This window comes from Leucoraja erinacea, chromosome 6, assembly GCF_028641065.1.
Source record: "Leucoraja erinacea ecotype New England chromosome 6, Leri_hhj_1, whole genome shotgun sequence".
In the NCBI taxonomy this organism is placed as follows: Eukaryota; Metazoa; Chordata; class Chondrichthyes; order Rajiformes; family Rajidae; genus Leucoraja; species Leucoraja erinaceus.
The window spans coordinates 84,396,520-84,422,320 of NC_073382.1; the positions used below are offsets into that span (position 1 = coordinate 84,396,520).

Genomic DNA, 25,801 nt, shown 5'->3' on the forward strand with positions numbered 1-25,801 from the left:
AACGCCACAACACTGTAACACTATACTATGCACTCTGGGATGTTCTCTTTGTTCTACCTGCTGTACTCGCATCTGGCTTGATTGTACCCATGTGTCGTATGATCCGATTTAATAGGATAGCACGCAAGCAAAAGGCTTTTCACTGTTAGAAGACATTTGGGCAGGTACATGGATACAGACGGTTTCGAGGGACATGAGCTAAACTCAGGCAAACGGTACCGGCAGAGACACAAGAAGCTCCAGTAACTCAGCGGGTCAGGCAGCACCTCTGGAGAAAAGGAACAGGTAAGGTTTTGGATCGAGATCCTTCTTCAGACTGAGAGTCAGGGGAATGGGAAATTAGAGATATATAAACGGTGATTATAGAGAGATATAGAACTGTTTCCATGCTCAAATGTTCGAGGAGTAGCAGTAGGCCATTCGGCCCAACAAGTCTACTCCACCATTCCATCATGGATGATCCATCTATCCCTCTCAACCTGGCTTCACCCCATTGGTTTATACTCTCTAGAATTTAGAAGATTGAGAGGGGATCTTATAGAAACTTACAAAATTCTTAAGGGGTTGGACAGGCTAAATGCAGGAAGATTGTTCCCGATGTTAGGGAAGTCCAGGATAAGGGGTCACAGCTTAAGGAGAAGGGGAAATCCTTTAAAACCGAGATGAGAAGAACTTTTTTCACACAGAGAGTGGTGAATCTCTGGAACTCTCTGCCACAGAGGGTAGTTGAGGCCACTTCATTGGCTATATTTAAGAGGGAGTTAGATGTGGCCCTTGTGGCTAAGGGGATCAGGGGGTATGGAGAGAAGGCAGGTACGGGATACTGAGTTGGATGATCAGCCATGATCATATTGAATGGCGGTGCAGGCTCGAAGGGCCGAATGGCCTACTCCTGCACCTAATTTCTATGTTTCTATGTTTCTATAACCCGACAGCCTAACTAATAAAGCGTCTGACTCTTGAGATATCAATAAAACGATGGTGTATTAATAACTGAATAACTTTTGCCTTACCAGATGGTGTGGTGATAAAACTTGAGCAGATTGGAGAGCTTGTATAACAACACGGCACCCGGCTCTGCCACTATCACCTGTTCAATGCGGACCTGAAACAACACCAACGCTCAACACAGTCACTTCCCAGCACATCAGTAAGCTTTCTGTAACTTCAACCATTCAGTCATACTTTATTGTCACATGTACCTAGGTACAGTCAAAAATCTTTGTACAGTGTAAAGGTGTACCTAACGATGATTATGAACTCATTTCCAAACATGGCACATTATTTATCTTTGCTCCATAAACAAAAGATTTGAAATTAAAATAAATGGGAGGACTGAGAATGGGTTACTGATTTTTTTATGCCTCATCTTTTATGCCTCAGTGTAACATAATGATTTAGTAGACAAATATTGATTCAATGCACTACCACAAAATGTAAGTAAAATTACAAAAATCAAGTAGCCCTTGCTCTCCCTCTCTCTCAATTCCCTCCCCCTTCCTAGTTCTCCGACCAGACTTACTATCTCCGACTACATTTTATCTCTGTTTTGTTGTTACCTTCCACCAACTGACAACGATCTATACTACATTTTCATTGATCTCCATTCCCTTTGTCCTGTTTTCACACCTTACACATCCTTCTCTATACACTTCCTTATCTATGTACTGCCCACTCCCCTGACATCAGCCTGTATAAGGGTCTCTACCCGATAAGTCATCCATTCCTTCTCTCCACAGATGCCGCCTGTCCCGCTGAGTTACTCCAGCATTTTGTATCTAACCACGGAATGTAAGACGCCCAAACCACACTCCACAAGATTTTGCAGATGGGGTAAATTCAGATGGGATAAGATCCTAGTCAGCATGGACAAGTTGGGTTGATTGGCCTGTTCCCATGCTTTATGACTCTATGAGGTCTTTGTAAGTACGTAAAATGCACGGGCAAACAGTGGCACAGCTGGTAGAGCCACTGCCTCGCAGCACCAGAGACCAGGGTTTGATCCTGACCTCGGGTGCTGTCGGTGTGGAGTTGCCCGAAACGTTATTCCATTTATCCTGTATCTGGGCACTGTGGACGGCTCAATTGTAATCATACAATTAGGAGCAATTAGGAGGGAAATAGGAGCAACAGAGGGAATTAGGAGCAGCACTAGCAAGTTTGCGGATGACACAAAGTTGGGTGGCAGTATGAGCAGTGAAGAGGATGTTAGGAGGTTGCAGGGTGGCCTGGACAGGTTGAGTGAGTGGACAGATGTGTGGCAGATGCAGTATAATATAGATAAATGTGAGGTTATCTACTTTGGTGGCAAAAACAAGGGGGCAGATTATTATCTCAATGGGGTTAGGTTAGGTAAGGGGGAGGTGCAGCGAGACCTGGGCGTCCTTGTACACCGGTCACTGAAAGTTGGCTTACAGGTACAGCAGGCTGTGAAGAAAGCTCATGGAATGTTGGCCTTCATAACAAGATGATTTCAGTATAGGAGTAAAGAGGTTCTTCTGCAGTTGTATAGGGCTCTGGTGAGACCACATCTGGAGTATTGTGTACAGTTTTGGTCTCCTAATTTGAGGAAGGACATCCTTGTGATTGAAGCAGTGCAGCGTAGGTTCACGAGATTGATCCCTGGGATGGTGGGACTGTCATATGAGGAAAGATTGAAAAGACTAGGCTTGTATTCACTGGAGTTTAGAAGGTTGAGGGGGGATCTTATAGAAACATATAAAATTATAAAAGAACTGGACAAGCTAGATGCAGGAAAAATGTTCCCAATGTTGGGCGAGTCAAGAACCAGGGGCCACAGTCTTAGAATAAAGGGGAGGCCATTTAAAACTGAGGTGAGAAAAAAAACGTTTTCACCCAGAGAGTTGTGAATTTATGGAATTCCCTGCCACAGAGGGCAGTGGAGGCCAAGTCACTGGATGGATTTAAGAGAGAGTTAGATAGAGCTCTAGGAGCTAGTGGAGTCAAGGGATATGGGGACGATCAGCCATGATCACAATGAATGGCGGTGCTGGCTCGAAGGGCCGAATGGCCTCCTCCTGCACCTTTTTTCTATGTTTCATACATTGTCTATCCGCTGACTGGTTAGCAAACAACAAAAGTTTTTCACTGCACCTCGGTACACGTGACAATAAACTAAACTAAACTAAGACATTCTCTCTGTGACTTCCATGGCTTTCCTCCTGTTTTTATAATATTAAAAAAATCTAAAAATGTGAAAATATAGTCAGAAAGCACTGCCTTTAATATCTCTAGTCTCCCTCTCCCTGACACACAGTCTGAAGAAGGGTCTCAACCCGAAACACCACTGATTCCTTCGCTCCAGAGATGCTGCCTGTCTCGCTGAGTTACTCCAGCATTGTGTGTCTATCTTTGGTGTAAACCCGCATCGGCAGTTCCTTCCTTCCACAAATATTCTAATCATAAAGAAAACTAAACTAACCAGCTGGGCAGTCAGCAAGAGCAAAACAAAACTATTAAACAATCACATTAAAAATGTGGAACCAAATTGAATGCAACTATTTTTAGCTCTGCCAACCACTGACAATTCACAAAAGGATTCCAGTGGGAACAGCAAGTAGTTAGGAAGGCTGTATTTTTGATGGTCTTGATTGCAACTGAGCCAAAGTAATTCAATTTTTGCTGCAATTCAATAGAAGTTTCCCCTCTCACCTTAAACCTATGCCCTCTGGTTCTTGATTCACTTACCCTGGGTAAATGACCTATCTTTACCCCATGATTATATATGCCTCGATAAGATCACCCCTCATCTGCGTGCGCACCAAGGAATAAAGTCCTTGCCTGCCAAACCTCCCCTTGTAGCTCAAGTCCTCGAGTCCTGGCAACATCCTCATAAATCCCTGTACTCGTGTCAGGGAATTCTGCAGATTTCCCACACTTTGACTATAGCTGACCCACACATAGACAATTTCTCCTCAGCTCATCCATAACTAGCTGACAAATTAGCCTGAAATTATGCTCAGGTTCCTAGCTAGAGTCAAAGTCATATGTTATGGAAATGGGCCCTTTGGCCCAACTCATCCATACCGACCAAGATGCTCCATCTACACTAGTCTTATTTGCCTGCCCATCTATATTACTAAAACTCTTCTCTTGTTTTGTGTGTGTGTGTGTGTGTGTGTGTGTGTGTGTGTGTGTGTGTGTGTGTGTGTGTGTGTGTGTGTGTGTGTGTGTGTGTGTGTGTGTGTGTGTGTGTGTGTGTGTGTGTGTGTGTGTGTGTGTGTGTGTGTGTGTGTGTGTGTGTGTCAGAGTTGTGTGTCATCTGGGCACAATCTGGTTAATTTCTATTTTCTTCCAAACGCTAGGCCAAAGCCTTCCCATTTTCACACATTCGACTCACATTTTTCCTGTCGATGCGATAAACATCTTCCCGTCGCATTCTCACCTATATTTCCGAACTTTTTAATCGTTTAAAGTTTTAAAAACAGCCCAAAAACTCACCCATTTCGGGAAAAACAACCCAAGTGACGTCACAATGGACTCGCAAGGGAGGATGGAACACTCCGGGAGGGAGGGGCACCCCAGCGCTCGCTCACGGTGGCGGCCACTGCCGATGCCCGACGGGGAGGGTGGTGCTGGATCTGGAGTGAGGGCCGGGCCCGGGGCTTGGGATGGGCCGTGACCAGGGCCAAAAAAGTAGCTGCCGCTGGAACCAAGGACGAGCCTGAGACTGTGGTCGAGCCTGAGACTGTGGTCAGGGACGAGCCCAGAGTCTACAGCCAGGGCCCGGCCGGGCCTGCACTATAGCCCAGGTGGAGGCCCAGCTGACGGCTGGAGTCTACAGCCAGGGCCCGGCCGGGCCGAGTACAAGAACCAGGCCGAGTTCCAGGCGCTGGTGCTGCTCCACGACCCTCTCTACCCCCTCCCCTCTCTACCCCCTCCCTTGGGTAGGTCCTGGGTCCCTCTCGATCCCCCCACCCTCTCTATCCCCCTCCCTCTCTACCACCCCCCCCCCTCCCTTCCTAGGGGAAATGAAGAGGAGGGGAGGGATTTATGAGGATAAGTGACCGGGCCTGACAATTACCCTACATGAATCAATGTATGTCTTTGGGGGAGTGTGGGAGTGGAATCGTACCAGAGCTGCCTGTCCAAGTATCTTTTAAATGTTGTTAACCTGCCCACTACAGGTCACTGGGACAACGTACAAACTCTGTGAAAGGGTTGCCCCTCAGGTTCCAGCAGCCAGAGTACTGCGGGTCAGGCCCATCGGCCCAACTCCGCGCCGACCAGTCTCTTAGCTAGGGCTGTACCAAGCAATTACAAATCTGTATGTCTTTAGAGTGCTGGGAGTAAACCAGAGCTCCCGGAGAAAACCCACACAGGTCACGGGGACAACGTACAAACTCTGTACAGATAGCAGCCGTAGTCAGGATCGAACTCGGGTCTCTAGCGCTGTAAGGCAACAACTCTACCGCTATGTCACCGTGCTGCCCTTCTAACCTTAAACATATGTCCTCTTCTTTTGATTCCTCTGCCTTCTGTAAAAGCCTATCTATTCCATTCATGATTTTATACACCTCTGTAAGATCACCCCTCAGCCTCTTGCGCTCCAAGGAATAAGGTCCCAGCCTGCTCAGCCTCCCCCTTTAGCTCAAGCCCTTGAGTCCTGGTAACATCCTCGTAAATCTCCTTTATTGAAGCATAACTTTGTCTACACGGACAGAGTGACAAATGGAAAATAAGTGAAATCTTTCCTATCCAATTGTCACGGTCGGCGTGCATGTGCGCACACTGGATGGCCACTGGTTGCTGGACGTTTGGCCTCAGTCCCATTGTCCCAAACACCGTCATGATACCAACACGTGTGGAGACAGCATGACCATATCAACATGTGAGTCTGTGGAATTCTCTGCCTATGCTTTCAAGAGAGAGCTAGATAGGGCTCTTAAAAAATAGCGGAGTCAGGGGACATGGGGAGAAGGCAGGAATGGGGTACTGATTGGGGATGATCAGCCATGATCACATTGAATGGCGGTGCTGGCTCGAAGGGCCGAATGGCCTACTCCTGCGCCTATTGTCTATTGAGACACCGTGAAGATACCAACATGTGTTTCAACCATAAACGTAGCAGGATCTGTGTGGATAAACTGAAAGTCGTCACAAAGCCAATAGCCTCACTAAATGTTATGTCCGCGGGCGTAGTTCTACTTAATGTCAGATCAAACTCTTCTACCTCTGGCCGTTACCTTTAAAGGTCTGCACACTCCTTCAGTGACGTGTCCCACTATTTGCTGGATATTCTCTTCCACACCTGCAATCATAACATTGTGCTTTACATAAAAGTACAGCTTAACAAAGCTGTTGCAATACTTTCACAACAATGCACGTTTTAGTTTAGTTTAGAGACACAGCATGGAAACGGGGCCCTTGGCCTGCCAAGTCCACGTCGACCATCGATCACCCGTTCACACTGTTATCCCACTTTCTCATCCACTCCCGACAATTTGCAGAGGGCCAATTTATGATTTTTTCATAATGTCTTTGGGAAGTGCAGTTAACATTGTAATTGGAAAGAGTACTGGACCGAGTGTATGCTGATGTGAATGGTTGAATTTAGTTCATTTAGTTGCAGCTCTGGTTAAAACTAACAGTATTACTTAAAATTAAAACAAGAGTTAGTGATGTCACAGAGTGTCTTGCGGGGAGATTAACCATTTCATAAATGTTATAAAAATACATTTCTGAGCCAAACATTTTTAGATACCTGCAGCAGAATTATATAAAAAGCTGTAAGAAAAAACTGTTCCAGTCTGATGAAGGGCCCGGCATGAAACGTCACCTATTCCTTTTCTCCTGAGATGCTGCCTGACCCTCTGAGTTACTCCAGCACTGTGTGTCTATATTATATTAAAAGCTGTTCTGAGCTTTTATCACTTTTAAAAGTGGATTTGCTAATGCTTCCGTACTTAAGAAAAGTACATACATGTACTACTGAGGGTCTTAACATGTTTAAATCCAGTTTCCATTGGTGTAATTCTCTAGTTCCGGACATTCCAGACAAAATTTACCCGTCCTTACTCGGTTATAGCGGACAACAGCAATAACGGACACCACCCCCCCCCCCCCCCCCCCCGCCCCCCCCCCCCCCCCCCCCCCCCCCCCATGGTCTATTACAGCAAGGGTTGATTCCGAGATAATGCCTGAATATAGAGCAGTGACTTGGACTTCACGGCCAGGCTTGTTGTAATGGACATTTCTATTCACACCCGGAGAGACTACGTATAGACTGCCACCTGGTGTACTGAGTTTGACTGTTCCATCATCAAAAGGGAGCAGGATGAACCAGATTCAGACGAGGAATTGGAGCATGTAATTGTAATTCTGCGTAATTATAGAATTACGAAATAATGTTCTGAAGCCAATTAACCTGCAAAACCCACAAGTCCTTGGAGTGTGGGAGGAGACCAGATCACCCGGGGAAAACCCACACAGTCTCAGGGAGAACATACAAACTCCATCCTGACAGAACACGATGGCAGGCTCGAGCCCGGGCCTCTGGAGCTGTAAAGGGAGCAGCACAAGCGCCACTGCGCCGCCACAAACTGTAACATTGTAGAGATTCCAATCGTATGACGTTGCTGCCAAACCCCAAGAGGGGGCCGTCCACTGCAATGTGTGAACAATTACCTTGCAAAGTTACGAGCTTCAGCAGAGCCTCAAGATGTTCTTTCTCGGAAGCAGCTGCCTGGTGCAACCACGCCAACATGTCTCCAACATATCTGTTAGCACAAGGTTTCGCAGAGTTAGGATTAACAAACACAATGAAATATGTTCAATACAATTGACAATACAAGTGGCATACAAATTTCATAAGTTATAGGAGCAGAATTAGATCATTCGGCCCATCAAGTCTACTCCGCCATTCAATCATGGCTGATCTATCTCTCCCTCTAATAAGGAGTAAGCCATTTAGAATGGAGATGCGGAAATACATTTCCACACAGATGGTTGTGAATCTGTGGAATTTTCTGCCTCAGAGGGCGGTGGAGGCTGGTTCTCTGGATGCTTTCAAGAGAGAGTTAGATAGAGCTCTTAAAGATAGCGGACTCAAGGAATATGGGGAAAAGGCAGGAACGGGGTACTGATTGGGGATGATCAGCCATGATCACATTGAATGGCGGTGCTGATTACTCCTGCACCTATTGTCTATTGTCCTAATCCCATTCACCTTTTCCCCATAACCCCTGACCCCCCGTACTAACCACAAATCTGTCAATCTCTGCTTTAAAAATGTCCATTGACGTCCTCAACAGCCGGCTGTGACAATGAATTCCACTAATTCACCACCCTCAGACTAAAGAAATTCCTCCATACAATTTGAATTGTTTTCTCTGGAATGTTGGAAAATGAGCAGGAAGACAGGAGCGAAATTTATAAAATGATGAGGGATCCAGGTCTCCCGGTTGGAAATGTCAAAGACTAGAGTGCTAAACTTTAAGGTGAAAGAGGCAAAGTTTAAAGGAAATGTACGGAGCAAGGTTTTTATTTTACACACAGAATGGTGGGCGCCTGGAACGGGCAGCCAGGGGTGGTGGAGGAGGCAAATACGATAAGAAACTTTTAGACAGGCATATGGATATGCAGGGGAGCGGTGAGATATGGATCACGTGCATGTGAATGAGATTAGTTTCACTGGGCTTCACATTGGGCTTGGACATTGTGAGCCGAAGGGCCTGCTCCTGTGCTGTACTGCGCTGAGTTCCGTACCGTAGAGGGTCGTGGGAGTGCATTTCAATGGGCCGTGGGGTCCCGCCAGGCCCACCTCTGGTGAGAGCGTCTATGAAACCCCGCACCACTGCGCTTCTCCTCGCCGTTCCAAACTCATCCAGTGTGTAGCTGGAGCAGGAAACACACACAAAATGGGAAAATGGAAAAGGCAGAAATGAATTTGCATTAACGTTAAATGAGTAGTTATTTCACAACAGATTAGCTTCCTGAATTATCCCATTTACAGAGTTACTTTGTGGTATCATATATTTTTCAAAATGTTAACGTCTGGAATAATTGTTTTCACTTTAAACACAAAGTTTATCTGTGAGACCCTCTCTCACGGCTCCCCATTGGCCATTGCTTGTGCTCTTCTGCTCTCCCACCATGTTCTGACCCAGACACTACCACGGGCACGTGTGTTTATATGTGTTCTGCACTGAGGATGCCTAACCCGCTGAGTTACTGCAGCAGTTTGTGCCTTTCTCTGTAAGCCGGCATCTGTTGTGTCTCTATTTTACTGCTTCACTGCTAAATCTCCCTGAGGTAAGCCTACTTTGAAAAGTTCTCCTCCTCTCTCTGACGGGAGTTCTTAGTTTAGAGACGCAGCACGGAAACGGGCCTTTCAGCCCACCGAGTCTCTGACCAGCGATACCGGAGCACCCGGAGAAAACCCGTGCGAGTACAAACTCTGTACAGGCAGCAGGATCGAACCAAGGTCTCTGGCGCTGTAAGGCAGCAGCTCCTCCGTTGCGCCACCGTGCTGCCCCTCTGTGAGACCCTCGCTCACAGCTCCCCCTCTTGAGATTCCTGCTGCTGTCCTGCTCTATGACCATGTTCTGACCTTGACTCGCTACCACAGCCATGTGTGTTTCCTCAACACTTGCCTGCGCCTCCTTCAAGCCCCGTGTGGCTTCCATCCCCAGTCCCAGGCCTCCCAGTTCACCCCCAACCACCACCTACGGTACTTCCTCTCTATCCAACACAAAAATACTCTGCAGAAGGGTAGTCCCCTCCATTCCATTCCCTCCACAGATACTGCCTGACCTGCTGAGTCTTTTTCCCCAATTGCTACTCTTCACATCTTTTATTGCACAAGTACTGTTATAAACTTAGTCACTCATGGTCAGCTGAAGTCAAAGGTGAAACGTCACCCATTCCTTTTCTCCAGAGATGCTGCCTGGCCCGCTAAGTTACTCTAGCATTTTGTGTGGAGCTTGCTCGCTGGTCAGTGCGTAAACACTGGGACCGGCCGTGAGGTAATGATGCTCGCTAACAATTTGAAGAAAGCTGCACTCAAACTTCAGTAAATCCCATAGCATGGACGTCCTCTTCCCACTGTAACTCCCCACTAGTTAGTAAGATCCCTGGTGTCAGGCAAACTAGATCAGCACTTAATCACCTTGAGGGATTCTGACAGAGAGCAAATTTAAGAAAAAAACATTACTGATATTTAAAATATCTTATGATTATACACATCATATTCTAACAACAGTTTAAACATTCATGAATCATTTTGAAATCCACAGTACTTTGAAATATATTTGAATTATAAGTCACATTCATAAAGTATAGGAAAGGTGCCATTGAGTTGCAAAGAGCGCAGAGAAGATTTACAAGGATGTTGCCAGGACTGAGCTCCTGAACTACAAGGAGAGGTTGGTCAGGTTAGGACTTTAATCCTTGGAGTGCAGGAAGTTGAGGGTTGAGCTTATAGAGGTGTATAATATCTCGATGGGAAAAGATAGGGTGAATGCACAGTCTTTTACACAGGGGAGGGGAATCAAGAACCAGAGAGCATAGGTTTAAGGTAATCGGAACCTGAGGGGCAACCTTTTCACACAGAGGGTGGTGGGTGTATGGAACGAGCTGCCAGGGGAGGTATAGAGGCAGGTACTATAACAACAGTTAGAAGACATTACCCAGGTACATGGATAAGATAGGATTTGCAGATAATGGGCCAAATGCAAAGCATCTAGCCAAGATGGGACATCTAGGTCTAGATGAGTTGGGCCAAAGAGCCTATTACAATTACTCTATCATTCTAGACTCTCTAAGAAGCTAACAGTATATTGTCAAAATGTTACCACTCGTTGCATTGAACAGGTGGCACAGCGGCAGAGTTGCTGCCTTACAACACCAGAGACCCAGATGTGATCCTGACCTCAGGTGCTATCTGTACAGAGTTTGTACGTTCGCCTGAGTGGGTTTTCCCCGGGTGCTCTGGTTTCCTCCCGCACTCCAAAGACGTGCATGTTTGTAGGTTAATTGGATTCGGTAAAGAAAACATTTAAATTGTCCCTAGTGTGTGTGTAGGATGGTGTTAGTGTACGGGAATCGCTGGTCAGCGCGGACTCGGTGGGCCAAAGGGCCTGTGTCCGCACTGTATCTCTGTAATTAAACTAAACGATAAATGCTATTCTTATCTCAGAAGGACCCAAGAATCTGACTTGAATTAGAATCAGAAGTCATTACGCTACTGGTGTGGTATAATTAGTGGTTAAGATTTAGACTACCCAATATGCCAACTTGGTCAGCATGGAGAAGGTGGGCCGAAGGGCCTGTTTCCATGCTGTACAGCTCTATGACTTTATCCAGAAGGAAATAGTGAATTGGAGAGTGAAATTGAGAGATTGATAAAGATAAAAGAAGAGACAATATAATTCTAGGTTCATGCCTAGACCAATGGATGAAAACCTAAAATGTTATTAAACACGGTGCAATTATATAATGAGCGTTCTTGTTTAGAAAGCCTCGATGCTGAGTCATGTGCTGAAGATAACATTGACTTAGATAGACACAAAATGCTGGAGTAACTTAGCGTGACAGGCAGCGTCTCTGGAGAGAAGACATGGGTGACGTTTCGGGTCGAGACCCTTCTTCTGACTGCCTGTCCTGCTGAGTTACTAAAGCAATTTGCATCTATCTTCGGTGTAAGCCAGCATCTGGGGTTTCCTTCCTGCACACTGACTTGTAGAGTATAGGTCTGTCCTGGAGAGCCTCCATTGCTCGTGTTTGTGCTGGAGAAATATCACAGGTCTCCTGTGTCAGAGTTCTGCATTCAGCTGGAACAAAAAAACAAAAGGAATATTCCCAGTGTTATTACCCAGGCTTATGTTTTCAGCATTTATGGATACATTTTGAATGCACAAAGATTTTCTCTCTCGGGATAAGAGAATCAAGAATTAGAGAGCAGTGATTTAGGGATTTATAGGGAGAGGTTGGGCAGGGTACGACTTTACTCTTGGAATGCAGGAGGCTGAAGGGTGATCTTAGGGAGGTGCATAATACCACAAGGGGAATAGATAGGGTGAATGCACCTAGAGGAGGGGAATCAGAACCAGAGAACAAAGGTTTAAGGTGAGAGGAACCTGAGGAGCAGTTTTCACACAGAGGGTGCGGGGTTTTTGGAACGAGTTGCCAAAGGCGGTCGTTGAGGCATGCACATACAGAACAACATGTAAAATACATTTAGACAGACGCACTAAAGATAGACACAAAGTGCAGGAGTACGGGTCAGGTAGCATATCTGGAGAAAAAGGATGGGTGAAGTTTCGGGTCAGGAGTCAGAAGAAGGATCCCGACCCAAAGCTTCATTATCCTTTGTCTTTAGAGATGCTACCTGGCCTGCTGAGTTAGGCAGCACTTTGTGTCAATCTTTGGTATAAACCCAGCATCTGCAGTTCTTTGTTTCTACATTTTGAACAGGTATTGGGGGTAGGGTGTTGACATGGATAGAAAATTGGTTGGCAGACCAGAAGCAAAGAGTAGAAGAATGGCAGGCAGTGGCGAGTGGAGTGCCGCAAGGCTCGGTCGGTGTTGGGGACGCAACTGTTTACCATATATATTAATGATTTGGAAGAGGGAATTAGGAGCAACACTAGCAAGTTTGCGGATGACACAAAGCTGGGTGGCAGTGTGAACTGTGAAGAGGATGTTAGGAGGTTGCAGGGTGACCTGGGCAGGTTGAGTGAGTGGGCAGATGTGTGGCAGATGCAGTATAATATAGATAAATGTGAGGTTATCCACTTTGGCGGCAAAAACAAGAGGGCAGATTATTATCTCAATGGAGTTAGGTTAGGTAAGAGTGAGGTACAGCGAGACCTGGGTGTCCTTGTACACCAGTCACTGAAAGTTGGCGTGCAGGTACAGCAGGCAGTGAAGAAAGCTAATGGAATGTTGGCCTTCATAACAAGAGGCTTTCAGTATAGGAGTAAAGAGATTCTTCTGCAGTTGTATAGGGCTCTGGTGAGACCACATCTGGAGTATTGTGTTCCGTTTTGGTCTCCTAATTTGAGGAAGGACATCCTTGTGATTGAAGCAGTGCTAAGTAGGTTCACGAGATTGATCCCTGGGAGGCGGGACTGTCATATGAGGAAAGATTGAAAAGACTAGGCTTGTATTCACTGGAGCTTAGAAGGATAAGGGGGGGATCTTATAGAAACATATAAAATTATAAAAGGACTGGATAAGCTAGATGCAGGAAAAATGTTCCCAATGTTGGGCGAGTCCAGAACCAGGGGCCACAGTCTAGAATAAAGGGGAGGTCATTTAAGACTGAGGTGAGAAAAAACGTTTTCTCCCAGATAGTTGTGAATTTGTGGAATTCCCTGCCACAGAGGGCAATGGAGGCCAAATCACTGGATGGGTTTAAGAGAGAGTTAGATAGAGCTCTAGGGGCTAGTGGAGTCAAAGGATATGGGGGAGAAGGCAGGCACGGGTTATTGATAGGGGACGATCAGCCATGATCACAATGAATGGCGGTGCTGGCTTGAAGGGCCGAATGGCCTCCTCCTGCACCTATTTTCTATGTTTCTATGTGTAGTGATAGGAAAGGTTCAGAGGGATAGGGTCAAAGTGTCTAGCCTAGATGGGGTACCTTGGTCAGCATGGACGGGTTGGGCTAAAAGTCTCGTTTCCATGCTGTCTTGCTCTATATCTGTATGCTTTCCAAGGGCCCCTCCCACTTACGCGACTTTTTTGGCGACTGCCGGCACCCGTCATAGGTCACCGAAAATGTTCAACATGTTGAAAATTCAGCGGCGACCACAAAGATGCTATGTGGGTGACTAGGAGACTTCTCACGACCATAGAGGCGACTCCCTGGCGACATGTCGTGGGTTTCGCGGTGTAACACCCGCGGCATGTCGCCAGTAGGTCGCCTGTATGGCTGCTGAGTGCCACATAAACAATTATCCCAAACTTAATCCAAAAAAAGGCCAGCTGGAATAAAACAATTTAATTAAAGCAGTACCAGAAATGGAAAAAAAAGCCTTTAATACAAAAATATTTTTTATATGTTCCAGTTCATATTTATGTCAAAGCACTAAATAGCAATCACTTTACAAATCTCTGACAACAATGTTCTTGATGAATTGTGTTTACTTCAATCAAAAGCCATCCTTCACTTCAGAAATACCTTCTAACAGCAGACATACCTTGTGCCCATCTGTAGAGTTTTTCATATGATGTCTCTTGGAGAAGGGCCATCTGTTCCATAATTTCCAAACTTTAAAACACAGAAAGGAATTCACAATCATTGATATTGTGTTTTTAACTTTGTCTATTCTGCAGACACAGTACTGCCGGAGAAGCACGACATTGTCATGCAAAAACATTCACTGCATGATAACTCAAACGCCCAGGGGCAAAGGAGACTACAGAGAGTGGTGGACACTGCCCGGTCCATCACAGGTACTGACCTCCCGAAGGTCCATCACAGGTACTGACCTCCCCACCATCGAAGGTCCAACACAGGTACTGACCTCCCCACCATCGAAGGTCCAACACGGGTACTGACCTCCCCACCATCGAAGGTCCATCACAGGTACTGACCTCCCCGCCATCAAAGGGATCCACATGGCTGGAAGTGTCTGTGTTCCACATGTATATGGATTGTGTGAGGTTGCAGCCCCTATTCCAATATCTAATGGGGCTGCTCCTGGTTGAACTCCACAGCCCCCATCCTCATCTTTGGACACCCTGTGTGTAGGAGAGGGTAGGGCCGAACATGTCCTGGTTGGGTTGCTCCTGGGCCTGGCCAATCTGGACATCCGCGGGTCACGGCACCAGGCGGAAGAGGGCTTTATCCAAGCCGACTGCCGGCCCCTTTTCCAGGGTTACGTTCGTGCCCGGGTGGTACTTGAGAGGTACAACGCACTGTCCACGGGCGCCTCTGGGGATTTCAGGGACCACTGGGCACCGTGTGGGGTGGAAGTCATCCTCAATAAGGATTGTAATATGGTTGTATAGTAGTTTATTTAATATATTTGTTTGTATTATATTATGGTGGTGTTGATTTTGTTTTGAGTTATTTTGTACTGTAAATATTATTATTAATAATTGATTAAATTATATTTGAGCCAGCACCGCCATTCAATATGATCATGGCTGGTCATCCAAAATCACTACCCCATTCCTGCTTTTTCCCCATATCCCTTGATTCCGTTAGCCCTAAGAGCTAAATCTAACAGCTATATTACAATCCTAAGAGCTATATCTAACTCTTTCTTGAAAACATCCAATGAATTGACCTTCACTGCCTTCTGAGGCAAAGAATTCCACAGATTCACAACTCGCTGTGTGATAACGTTTTTCCTCATCTCAGTCCTAAATGGCCGACCCCTAAACTGTGACTCCCAACATCCGGAACATTTTTCCTGCATCTAGTCTGTCCAATCACTTAAGAATTTTATATGAATGATGGGCAATCTGTATCTCCCCCTACGCACTACCTATCGTACTTGAATTTAGTTCATATATGATAATATCTGTTCTGATTGGATAGCATGCTAAACAAAACTTTTCACTACTTTGGTACACGTAAAGCACTCGACAATTTTCACGATGACTAAAATGGACAAATTGTGAAATTCAAAGAATAAAACTTCAATATTGTCAGATATTTCTCATATTGCATTATTCAGAGGTGAAATACCTTGAATATCCTTTTTGAAAATTCATCTGTGGTGTTTGATTGTTTAGTGGGAAAGTGGTTAATATTATTAAAACTTTCTGTTCATGAACCAGAGATTGTATTCTGCCCACCCTCCCCCCCCGTTATCTTCCACCCACATCCCTCCCTCCAGCTTTACATTCCACTCCTCCTCTTCTCGCCTTATCTGACACCCCTTTGTCACTTCAAGGGCTGTCCCACTGCGGCGACCTAATTGGCGAGTTTAGAAGAGTTTAGGAGAGTTTGAAAAAGTGTCATGTTGAAGACCTCCTTCGACTATGTAGAAGACCTCCTTCGACTACGTTGAAGACTATCTACGGTTACCTTTGATTACCTTCAACTACCCTCGATTACCTACAAATAACATGCCGACCTACTTCGACTAAACCTACGAGTAAAAAAATCATCGATTTTTTCCATACCGACCTTTTTTTACTCGCGGGCATTTTTCATTGCGACCTAGCTGAGGCTTCGAGTACGCGGGGACTACTCTCGAGCATGAAGGAGAGTTACAAAGACCTCCTAGGACCTCGTGTCGACCATGTTGCGAGTATGGGTCGAGGGCAAACTCTTCTAAACTCGCCAATTAGGTCGCCGCAGTGGGACAGCCCCTTTACTTCACCCTTCTGCTAATCATGCCTTCACCTGTATCCACCAATCACTTGCCAGACTCTGTCCCGCCCCCCCTCCTGTTTTCCATCTTTCATTTCCCCACCCCATCAGTCTGAAGAATGGTCCTAACCCCAAATATTATCTGTCCCTCCACAGATGATGCCTGACCCGCTGAGTTTCTCCAGCATTTTATGTTTTGCCCTCTGGCCATTTTGTCTCTTGTCTCCTCCATCCACGTATCCTTTATTTCTCTCACTTCGCTCCACAGTTTGTAAGCGGGATTTACATCTCTCAAAGGTTCCCAGTTCAGATGCAATGTCGTGCAACTGCACCAAGTCATTTGGCAATTCAAGATTCCCGTGGGGGAATGGTGAAGAATACTCCTTACCCTGCAGTTTGTTGGTTTGTTCGTAACAGAACCTTCACATCGTTGTGTATTAGCTTCACTTTTCCCAGTGCTTTGAAGAAGTTCTAAAATATAAAAATAAACGGAGCACAATTTTGTACGTGTCGTCATTCATTCATTCACTCATCATCGTTGAAAACATTAGCGACGCAGTGGTGCTGGTTTCCGACTGGAACGGTGACGGACGCACCACACATCTCTGCCCTCCAGTTCCTGCAGACTTCCGCCGTTGGAGGTACAGGATTTTGGTGTGTGTGCTTTATCATCATTCCTTACAATGCTATGTACGACAGTGATCGCAAATACTACTGAAGTGTGAATGGCCGTTGGCTCGCTAGAAGCTTGTCCGCCCTTTGACAGGTCTTGTTTTTGGTCCTGCTGGGGGTCCACAGCCCCCTCCTCACCTGGCAAACCAGGTGGGGGAGACGGTTTAGTCACCGACTATCCGACCATGGAGCAGGTAGCACGGGATTACATGGTACCCGTGGCGGTGGGAACTCCCCCCGACCTGTAGGTGTTGTGTAGTGTACATGTAGTGCTTCTGCTAAATATCAGGATGCTTATGGCATCTAGGTTACCTCTGTTAAGGGACCCTCTCTTGGGCCTCGAAGAATGTTCAGCTCATCTGCATTTAGTTGAAACTTGGACAAGAAAGCATCCACCACCTCAGACCGGATCTCCAAACGCTGACTGCAAATTAAAATTAAAAGCCCGATCAGACGACACGACCTCTGATTTCCTAGAGATTAGGCATACTATGTAGGGGGGCGGCACGGTGGCGCAGCAGTAGAGCCTCTGCTTCACAGCGCCAGAAACCCGGGTTCGATCCTGACAACGGGTGCCGCATGTAGAGTTTGCTCATTCTCCCTGTGACGGAGCAGTTTTCTCCAGGGTGTTCTGGTTTGCTCCCCCACTCCAAATGCGTGGAGGTTTGTAGGTTAATTGGCTCCTGAAAATTATCTCAAATATGTGCCTGTGATTGTTGGTCGGTGCAGACTCGGTGGGCCAAAGGGCCTGTTTCCACACTGTATCTCTAAACAAAGCTGAACTAAACTTTAGATAGAGCTCTTGGGACTAGCGGAATCAAGGATTATGGGGAGAAGGCAGGCACGGTTTACTGATTGTGGATGATCAGCCATGATCACAATGAATGGCAGTGCTGGCCCGAAGGGCCGAATGACCTCCTCCTGCATCTATTTTCTGTTTCTGTTTCTATATAATATCAAGCCTTCAGCACAATTGCCATACAAATAAACACCAGTTTACCTAGACTCGAGGGCCTGAGCAACTTGAAGGGAATAGAAAGGGTAAATGCAGATTTCTTAGCCCAGGGTTGTGGCATCAACAACTATAGGGCATAGGTATAAGGTGAGAGGAGAAAGACATATGGCTCTTGTGAGAAGATCTAAATATATTTTGAAGGATTAATTAAAACAAAGAACAATAACGTGGAAATTATGGCAGCAAACGGTAAATACGATGGATAGTTTATCTATTTTTAATATTGACAGAATATGAATACTGAAGGACAGAATATGAATACTGAAGGCAGCCATTACCGAGTCATAGAGTGACACAGTGTGGAAACAGGCCCTTCAGCCCAACTCACCCACACCGGCCAAAAATGTCCCAGCTACACTAGTCCCACCTGCCTGCGCTTGGTCCATATCCCTCCAAACCTGTCCTATCCATGTACCTGTCCAACTGTTTCTTAAACGATGGGATAGTCCCAGCCTCAACTACCTCCTCTGGCAGTTTGTTCCATACCCCAGCACCCTCTGTGTGAAAAAGTTACCCCTCGGATTCCTATTAAATCTTTTCCCCTTCACCTTGAACCTATGTCCTCTGGTCCTCGATTCCCCTACTATGGGTAAAAGAGTGCATCTACCCGATCTATTCCTCTCATGATTTTGTACACCTCTACAAGATCTCCCCTCATCCTCCTACGCTCCATGGAATAGAGACCCAGCCTACTCAACCTCTCCCTTTAGCTCACACCCTCAAGTACTGGCAACATCCTCGTAAATCGTTTCTGAACCCTTTCAAGCTTGACAATATATTTCCTATAACATGGTGCCCAGAACTGAACACAATATTCTAATTGTGGTCTCACCAACGTCTTATACTGTCTGACTGTAAACGACTGTAGAGCACTGGGAATAGCCAGCATTGTGTACAGCAGAATATCAGTCTGCTTTGGCTTGAGTGTTGATTTATAACATGTATGGGCATAAAGATTCCAAAAGGTGGCAGCAACAATCAGCGCATCACCATTAATTCTCCTATACAAAACATCGATTGAGCAGATTCGGCATGTCGACAAATACTCGATTGAACTTCTCCAAGTGTACGGTAGAGAGCACACTGACTGGTTGCATCACGGCCTGGTTCAGTAACTCAAACGCCCAGGAACAAAGGAGACTATAGAGAGTGGTGGACACTGCCCGGTCCATCACAGGTACTGACCTCCCCACCATCGAAGGTCCATCACAGGTACTGACCTCCCCACCATCGAAGGGATCTACAGGAGGCGCTGCCTCAAAAAGGCAGCCAGCATCATCAAAGACCCACACCACCCTGGCCACGCTCTCATCTCGCTGCCACCATCAGGAAGAAGCGAATCTTCCATCAGGAGCCTGAAAACCGTGCCCTCCAGGTTCAAGAACAGCTTCTTCAGATTCAGATTCAGATTCAATTTTAATTGTCATTGTCAGTGTACAGTACAGAGACAACGAAATGCATTTAGCATCTCCCTGGAAGAGCGACATAGCAAACGATTTGAATAAAAATAATAAGTGTCCGGGGGGGGGGGGGGGGGGGGGGGGGTGGTGGTGATTGGCAGTCACCGAGGTACGTTGTTGAGTAGAGTGACAGCCGCTGGAAAGAAGCTGTTCCTCGACTGCTGGTTCGGCAATGGAGAGACCTGTAGAGCCTCCCGGATGGTAGGAGGGTAAACAGTAAAAGGGCGATGCTGAGCGCCCTCCGCAGACAGCGCTTGCTTTGGACAGACTCAATGGAGGGGAGCGAGGAACCGGTGATGCGTTCTTCCCAACAACCTTCAGGTTCTTGAACACTGCACAACACTCAGCAAATATGATCTTCTGTGTCGTTGGTTGCACTACGGGCTTCAGTTTGCACTATTATGTTTACCTAGTATATCATGATTATTTATTTATTCTGCTATTGTTACTTATATATTTATCTGTATGTTATTTTGTTGACGGGCCTGTTTGGCTACAGCAAGTAGGAATTTAATTGTTTTAGTGGCAGTACATACTAAACACTCTTAATAATTTGTCCAAAATATCACATACAAAATTGAATTTTCACCGAGAGAAGCCTTCAATTCTTAAATCTCTATTTTCTTCATATCCTCCTCTCTTCTTCTAATGGCAATTGTGTAGATGTATATCAAACACTAGAGGGCAGAGCTTTAAGATGAAAGGGACAAAGTTTAAAGGAGATGAGTGGGGCAAGTTTTTTTGTTACAGAGAGGGTCGTGTGTACCTGGAACCTGATGCAGGGGATTGATGTGGATACTTCAGTGGCATTTAAGAAACATTTGGACAAGCACATGGATATACAGGGAACGGAGGGATATGGATTAATCTGCAGGTAGATAAGTCGGTCTTGGCACCATGATCGGTGCGGACATTGTGGGCCTGAGAGGCCTGTACTGTTCTATGGACACAAAATGCTAGAGTAATTCAGCATAAAGTCTGAAGAAGGGTCTCAACCCGAAATGTCGCCTATGTCTTCGCTCCATAGATGCTGCCTCACCCGCCGAGTTACTCCAGCATTTTTATCTACCTTTTCCAGCATCTGCAGTTCCTTCCTAAACAGAGTAATTCAGCAGGTCAGGCAACATCTTTGGAGAAAATAGGTGATATTTCGGGTCAGAACCCATCTTCAGACCTAAAGATAGAGATGGTCAGAACAAATGAGTCCCGGAACAAAACACATAACCTCAGGAAGGGTGGAGCCCACAATGGTCCATTGTTGGTTGGGAAAGATGCGATAACGACAGCGATACAAGGATGCAAACAGTGGAACTAGGGCTGATCTTTTGAGGTGCATCACATCTGAGTGGGAGAGATGGGTGAATGCACAGAGTATTTTACCCAGGGTCGGAGAATCATGAACCAGAGGACATAGGTTTGAGGTGAGAGAGGGGAACCAGAGGATGATGGGATATGGGCCATACGTGGGACTGGTGTAGACGGGGCATCTTGGTCAGCATGGGCAAGTGGGACCGGACGGCCTATTTCTGTGCTGTATTATTCTATGACTCTGTAGTAAGGACATATTAGTCGGGCCACTACACCTTTCCGAACGTTACACATGATGTTCTTACACAATTGCTTGCACCTTTAAGCATGGGTACCATGTAATCCCGTGCTACCTGCTCCTTGGTCGGATAGTCGGCAACTAAACCGTCTCCTCCACCTGGTTTGCCAGGTGAGGAAGGGGCTATGGACCAAAAACAAGACCTGTCAAAGGGAGGATGAGCTCCTCACACTTCAGTAGGAGTCTCAATCACTGTCGTACAAATCATTGTAAGGAGTGAAGAAAAACATGAAATGTAATTCTCCCTCTCCTTGCTTCTCAAAAGAGAAGTTACTTCTTTAAGCAGGATTAACACATTGAATATGCTGGTAATTTAAAAAAAAGATCACCAAAATATTCCCACAATTCTCCAATGCTCTTTCAATAAATTCAAAGCTGAGACAGAAGTTTTCAGTGAGAGAATATTAGCGGCAATGGGGAATGGACAGGGAGGAGTAGTTGAGGCCGACGATCAGATTTAGTATTATCTCAACTAGGTTTAGGTTTATTATTGTCAAGTGTACCAAAGTACAGTGAAAAGCTTTGTGTTGCATGCTGTCAATATAGAACAGTACAGAAAAGGAACAGGCCCTCCAGCCCGCTATGACTGCAGGTTATGTGTTGGCTGAACGAGATGTCAAGTTAAATTAATCTCCACTATGTTCTGACGTATGTTTAGGTTTACTATTGTCACGTGTACTGAGGTACAGTGAAAATCATTGTTTTGAATGCTATCCAAACAGATCAGATACTATACATAAATACATTGAAGTTAAACTCAAGTACTATAGGTAGAGCAAAGGGGAAGATACAGAGTGCAGAATATAGTTTTCAGCATTGTAGCGCATCAGTTCCAGAGACAAAGTCCAATGTCCACAATGGGGTAGAGGTGAATCGGACAGGTTTGAAGTGCTGTGTCGGAAGGAACTGCAGATGTTGATTTACACTAAAGATAGATACAAAATGCTGGAGTAACTTGGTGGGTCAGGCACCATCTCTGGATAGAGATGTCCTCAGTCCTTCGTCACCCATTCCTTCTCTCCAGAGATGCTGCCTGTCCTGCTGAGTATCTCCAGGTTTGAAGAGCCTTTTGTCCCTATTTATTATGTTACAGCATGTTCATCCAACTGAATTCAATTAAACATCAGTTCTCAGAAATATGACATTCTCATACTCATTTTGTGCTCATAAAAGTGTGAGGACCTTTGATTTATACACAGATGATGCAACAGACAAGTACATACTTCTTGAGAGTTGAGTCTTTGATTTCATCAGCTGGGATTGAACTCTTAACCCAAAGCTATGGCGGAATGGACTGAAGTATAGTGACCTATTAAACCATCATCTCCTCGCTTCTGCTTGTTTGTAACCAAATGATATAGTGATAATGTCAAATCTAATGGGTTGGATTCCAATATTGCATGGCTTCCAATCATAAACACACTGATTGGATTTCATGAACATGACTGCCCTTGCATATATTGTGTCACTAACTCACATTCCCGTCTTTTGTGATGCACTCAGATCAGCAGGAGACAAAAGCCTGACGGACTGCTCTTTAATTCACACCGTGCTGTTTGCACAGAGCATCGGCACTGGCAATCCCTCACAGCTGTCAGTGATAATGAAGGGCTATTAAACCAACACTTGTTATCTGACAGGACTATGGTTCACCCTGACAACTACGCATACTGCAATTAATTTGGCCTCAAACAGCCTTCTGCACTTTTGCTAATACAGTACTCAACAACTCTCACTAATGCACTATCAGAAGGTATCGAAGATATGCCATGGAAATATAAACCTTTTCATTTAGATTTTAGTTGTAAATTCTATTTCTTCCGCTAAATACCAATTGCGTCATTACATTGCTGAATTTATTTACAGTGATAGGATTTGTGACACGTCTCTATCGGTCAAGAGAACTATGCATTCAATGCACAGAAGGTTGTTGACCGGGCTTGAGTTACAGGGAGAGATTGGATAGGCTGGGACATTTGGGGGGGAATCCAGGGGGCTGAGGTGACCTTATTGAGGTGTACAAGATCACGAGGGCAATGGATAAAGTGAACACTCAGTCTTTTTCAAAGGGTGGAATATTCTAAAACTAGAGGGCACAGGCTAGAGGTGAGAGGGGATAGATTTAAGAGGGGCCTCAGGGGCAACGTTTTCACTCCGAGGGTAGTCCGTATCTGGAGTGAGCTGCGAGGAAGCTATAGAAGCGGATACAATACTGACTTACCAAAGATATATGGATAGGCAGGCATACGAACTTTAATACAAATTATTCCTCCCATCATTATCTCTTCCTGAATCTTATTCAACGTCACCCATACCGGATTTTAGCAAGACCTTGCAGTGGGTAGATATGTTTCCTAGTTTGCCATAAATGCCATGTGCCTTTTTTGATGATTTCACCAGGATAATGCCTTTTTCACAATTGAGTGCCTAAATCAGCCTCTTTTTGCCATTTTGTTAAAAGGTTGTGCTATTTTCTCTAGTTGTACCGTGATTACAATGACATTTTCAATGTTAACACGTTAATATTAATGTTATTATTAACGTGTTAACATAGTACAACTTACAAGAAAACTTCCATCACCGGGGCAAAACCGGGGGTGCCACCGTCGATTGTTCATTCGTTCGTGCCGCTGCCCGTTGGTTCAGCTTTCTCCAAGATCTAATTAAGAAAGAACTGCAGATGCTCGAAAAATCGAAGGTCGACAAAAAATGCTGGAGTAACTCAGCGGATGAGGCAGCATCTACAGAGGGAAGGAATAGGCGACGTTTCGGGTCGAGATCCTTCTTCAGACTGATATGGAGGGGCGGGAAAAATAATGGAAGAGGTGGAAACAGTAGGTCTAGAAGGAGAGCTGGGGAGGGAATGGGGAGGAGGGAGACGACAAGGGCTATCTAAAATTAGAGAAGTCAATGTTGATATCGCTGGGGTGTAGACTACCAAAGCAAATCACTCAAGCTTGTCTCATCACTACATTTACTGCTGGCTCTAAGTTTTCGAGTGATCTGTGCAAGGCATTCATTGATGCTGGAATTCCACTGTGGAAATTGGAAAACAAATCTCTCAGAGGTCTTTTAGAGAAATACACAGAGGAACATATACCAAGCGAGTCATCATTATGGAAAAATTATGTTGACAGCAACTTCAACGTTGTTGTGCAGAAAATTAGAGAAGAAGTTGCATGCAACAAAATATGGATCTCAATAGACGAGACAACCGATGCTGTGGGGAGATATGTTGCCAATGTGGTCATCAGTACGCTGGAGCAGGTCAACCATCAAAGGAGTATTTGTTGAAATGCTGTACTTTGGTCAGAAGGTATAAAACACGAGAATGTTCTTCTGTTTGTGACAAAGTTTTATTCCCCAAAATGTTGCATTTGACATGCTTAGCTCAAGGATTTCATAGAATTGCCAAGCACATAGGTAGCTCGTTTCCAAATGTTGATCGTCTAGTTTCCAATGTCAAGAAAATCTTTCTCAAAGCACTGTCACGTGTGCAGTTGTTCAAGGAAATGGCACCCGAGATTCCGCTACCTCCTCAGCCCATTTTGACCAGGTGAGGTACATGGCTCGCTGCTGTACTCGACTATGCTGCAAATTTTGAAAAGATAAATGAAATCGTCAACTGTTTTGAAGAAGAATCTGCTGCAGTCAGGATCGTCAGTGAAGTCATGCAAAAAAAGTCCCTCCACCACGATCTTGTGTTTATTGCTTCCAATTTTGCAAACTTCCCACAAGCTATCACTTCCCTTGAGAAACGTGGCAAAACATTAGTGAATAGCTTGCAGGTTTTAAACAAAGTAACTGAAGATATTCGTAAAGTTCCTGGTGAAGTCGGTAAAGACATACAAGCAAAATGTGAGTGATTTTAGCTAACAAAGATCTTGAAGAAATACAAAACATAGCTAAAGTTCTCGAAGGTAGTTGTAATATAACAAAATATTGACATGAATATAGAGTCTGTAGCTTGTTTCGGGTATGCACCAGTGACCTCAGCTGAGGTAGAAATAAGTTTTTCACAACTGAAGCATATTCTGTCTGACAGACGGCATAGTTTAACACCAGATAATTTGAAAATAATGCTGGTAATTATGTGCAACCAGGCAACTTTGGTCATTTAATGTCGTATACCCGTATATTATCATTTTTACCCATATTTTGGTGGTGAAAATACATGCCTTTTTATGGTATTTTCGGTCAATAAATGCCTGTTCCGTGCCTTTTTTGTAATTTTATTTTGCCTTTCTTGTGTTCGACAAAAAATTCTTCAAGAACTCTCTGCAACTTCTTGCGTTCTTGGGCAGAGCTGTTCCCAAAGCAAGGTGTGATGCAACCCAACAGTATGCTTTCTGTGGTGCATCCATAGACGTTTGTAAGCGGCATTGGAGACATGCTGAATTTCCTCAGTTCCGAAGGAATTAGAGGTGATCTGCCTTCTTGGCTAATGTTTCTATATGGTTGGTCTACGACAGATCATTGGTAACATTAATGTCAAGGAATCCCAGCTATTTCAACTTCTGCACCATTGCTGTGCCTCCTGAATTGTCGACTTCAGGAGGCACAGCACCGACTTAGTTCCCCTACATATCAACGGCGAGTGTGTGGAGAGGGTCAACACCTTCCGGTTTCTCGGCGTCCTTATCTCTGCTGATATCTCCTGGAAAGACAACACGACAGCGGTCATCAAGAAGGCTCAGCAGCGGCTGCACTTCCTGAGGGTTCTCAGGAAGCACAACCTGGACTCTAACCTGCTG

The 25,801-nt window shown here is 45.3% G+C and overlaps 1 protein-coding gene across 1 annotated transcript in view; it reads right to left on the minus strand.

Moving 5' to 3' along the window:
- Positions 1-25,801, minus strand: part of cog6 (component of oligomeric golgi complex 6) — a 74,822-nt gene that overhangs the window by 17,622 nt on the left and 31,399 nt on the right. The window contains exons 5-12 of the mRNA XM_055637490.1: positions 17,279-17,390; positions 16,683-16,765; positions 14,166-14,236; positions 11,699-11,792; positions 8,728-8,856; positions 7,648-7,739; positions 6,207-6,271; positions 1,014-1,105 (exon numbers count right to left, since the gene is read on the minus strand). Of these exons, the coding sequence (XP_055493465.1) occupies positions 1,014-1,105; positions 6,207-6,271; positions 7,648-7,739; positions 8,728-8,856; positions 11,699-11,792; positions 14,166-14,236; positions 16,683-16,765; positions 17,279-17,390 (738 nt within the window). The remainder of the gene's footprint in view (positions 1-1,013; positions 1,106-6,206; positions 6,272-7,647; positions 7,740-8,727; positions 8,857-11,698; positions 11,793-14,165; positions 14,237-16,682; positions 16,766-17,278; positions 17,391-25,801) is intronic.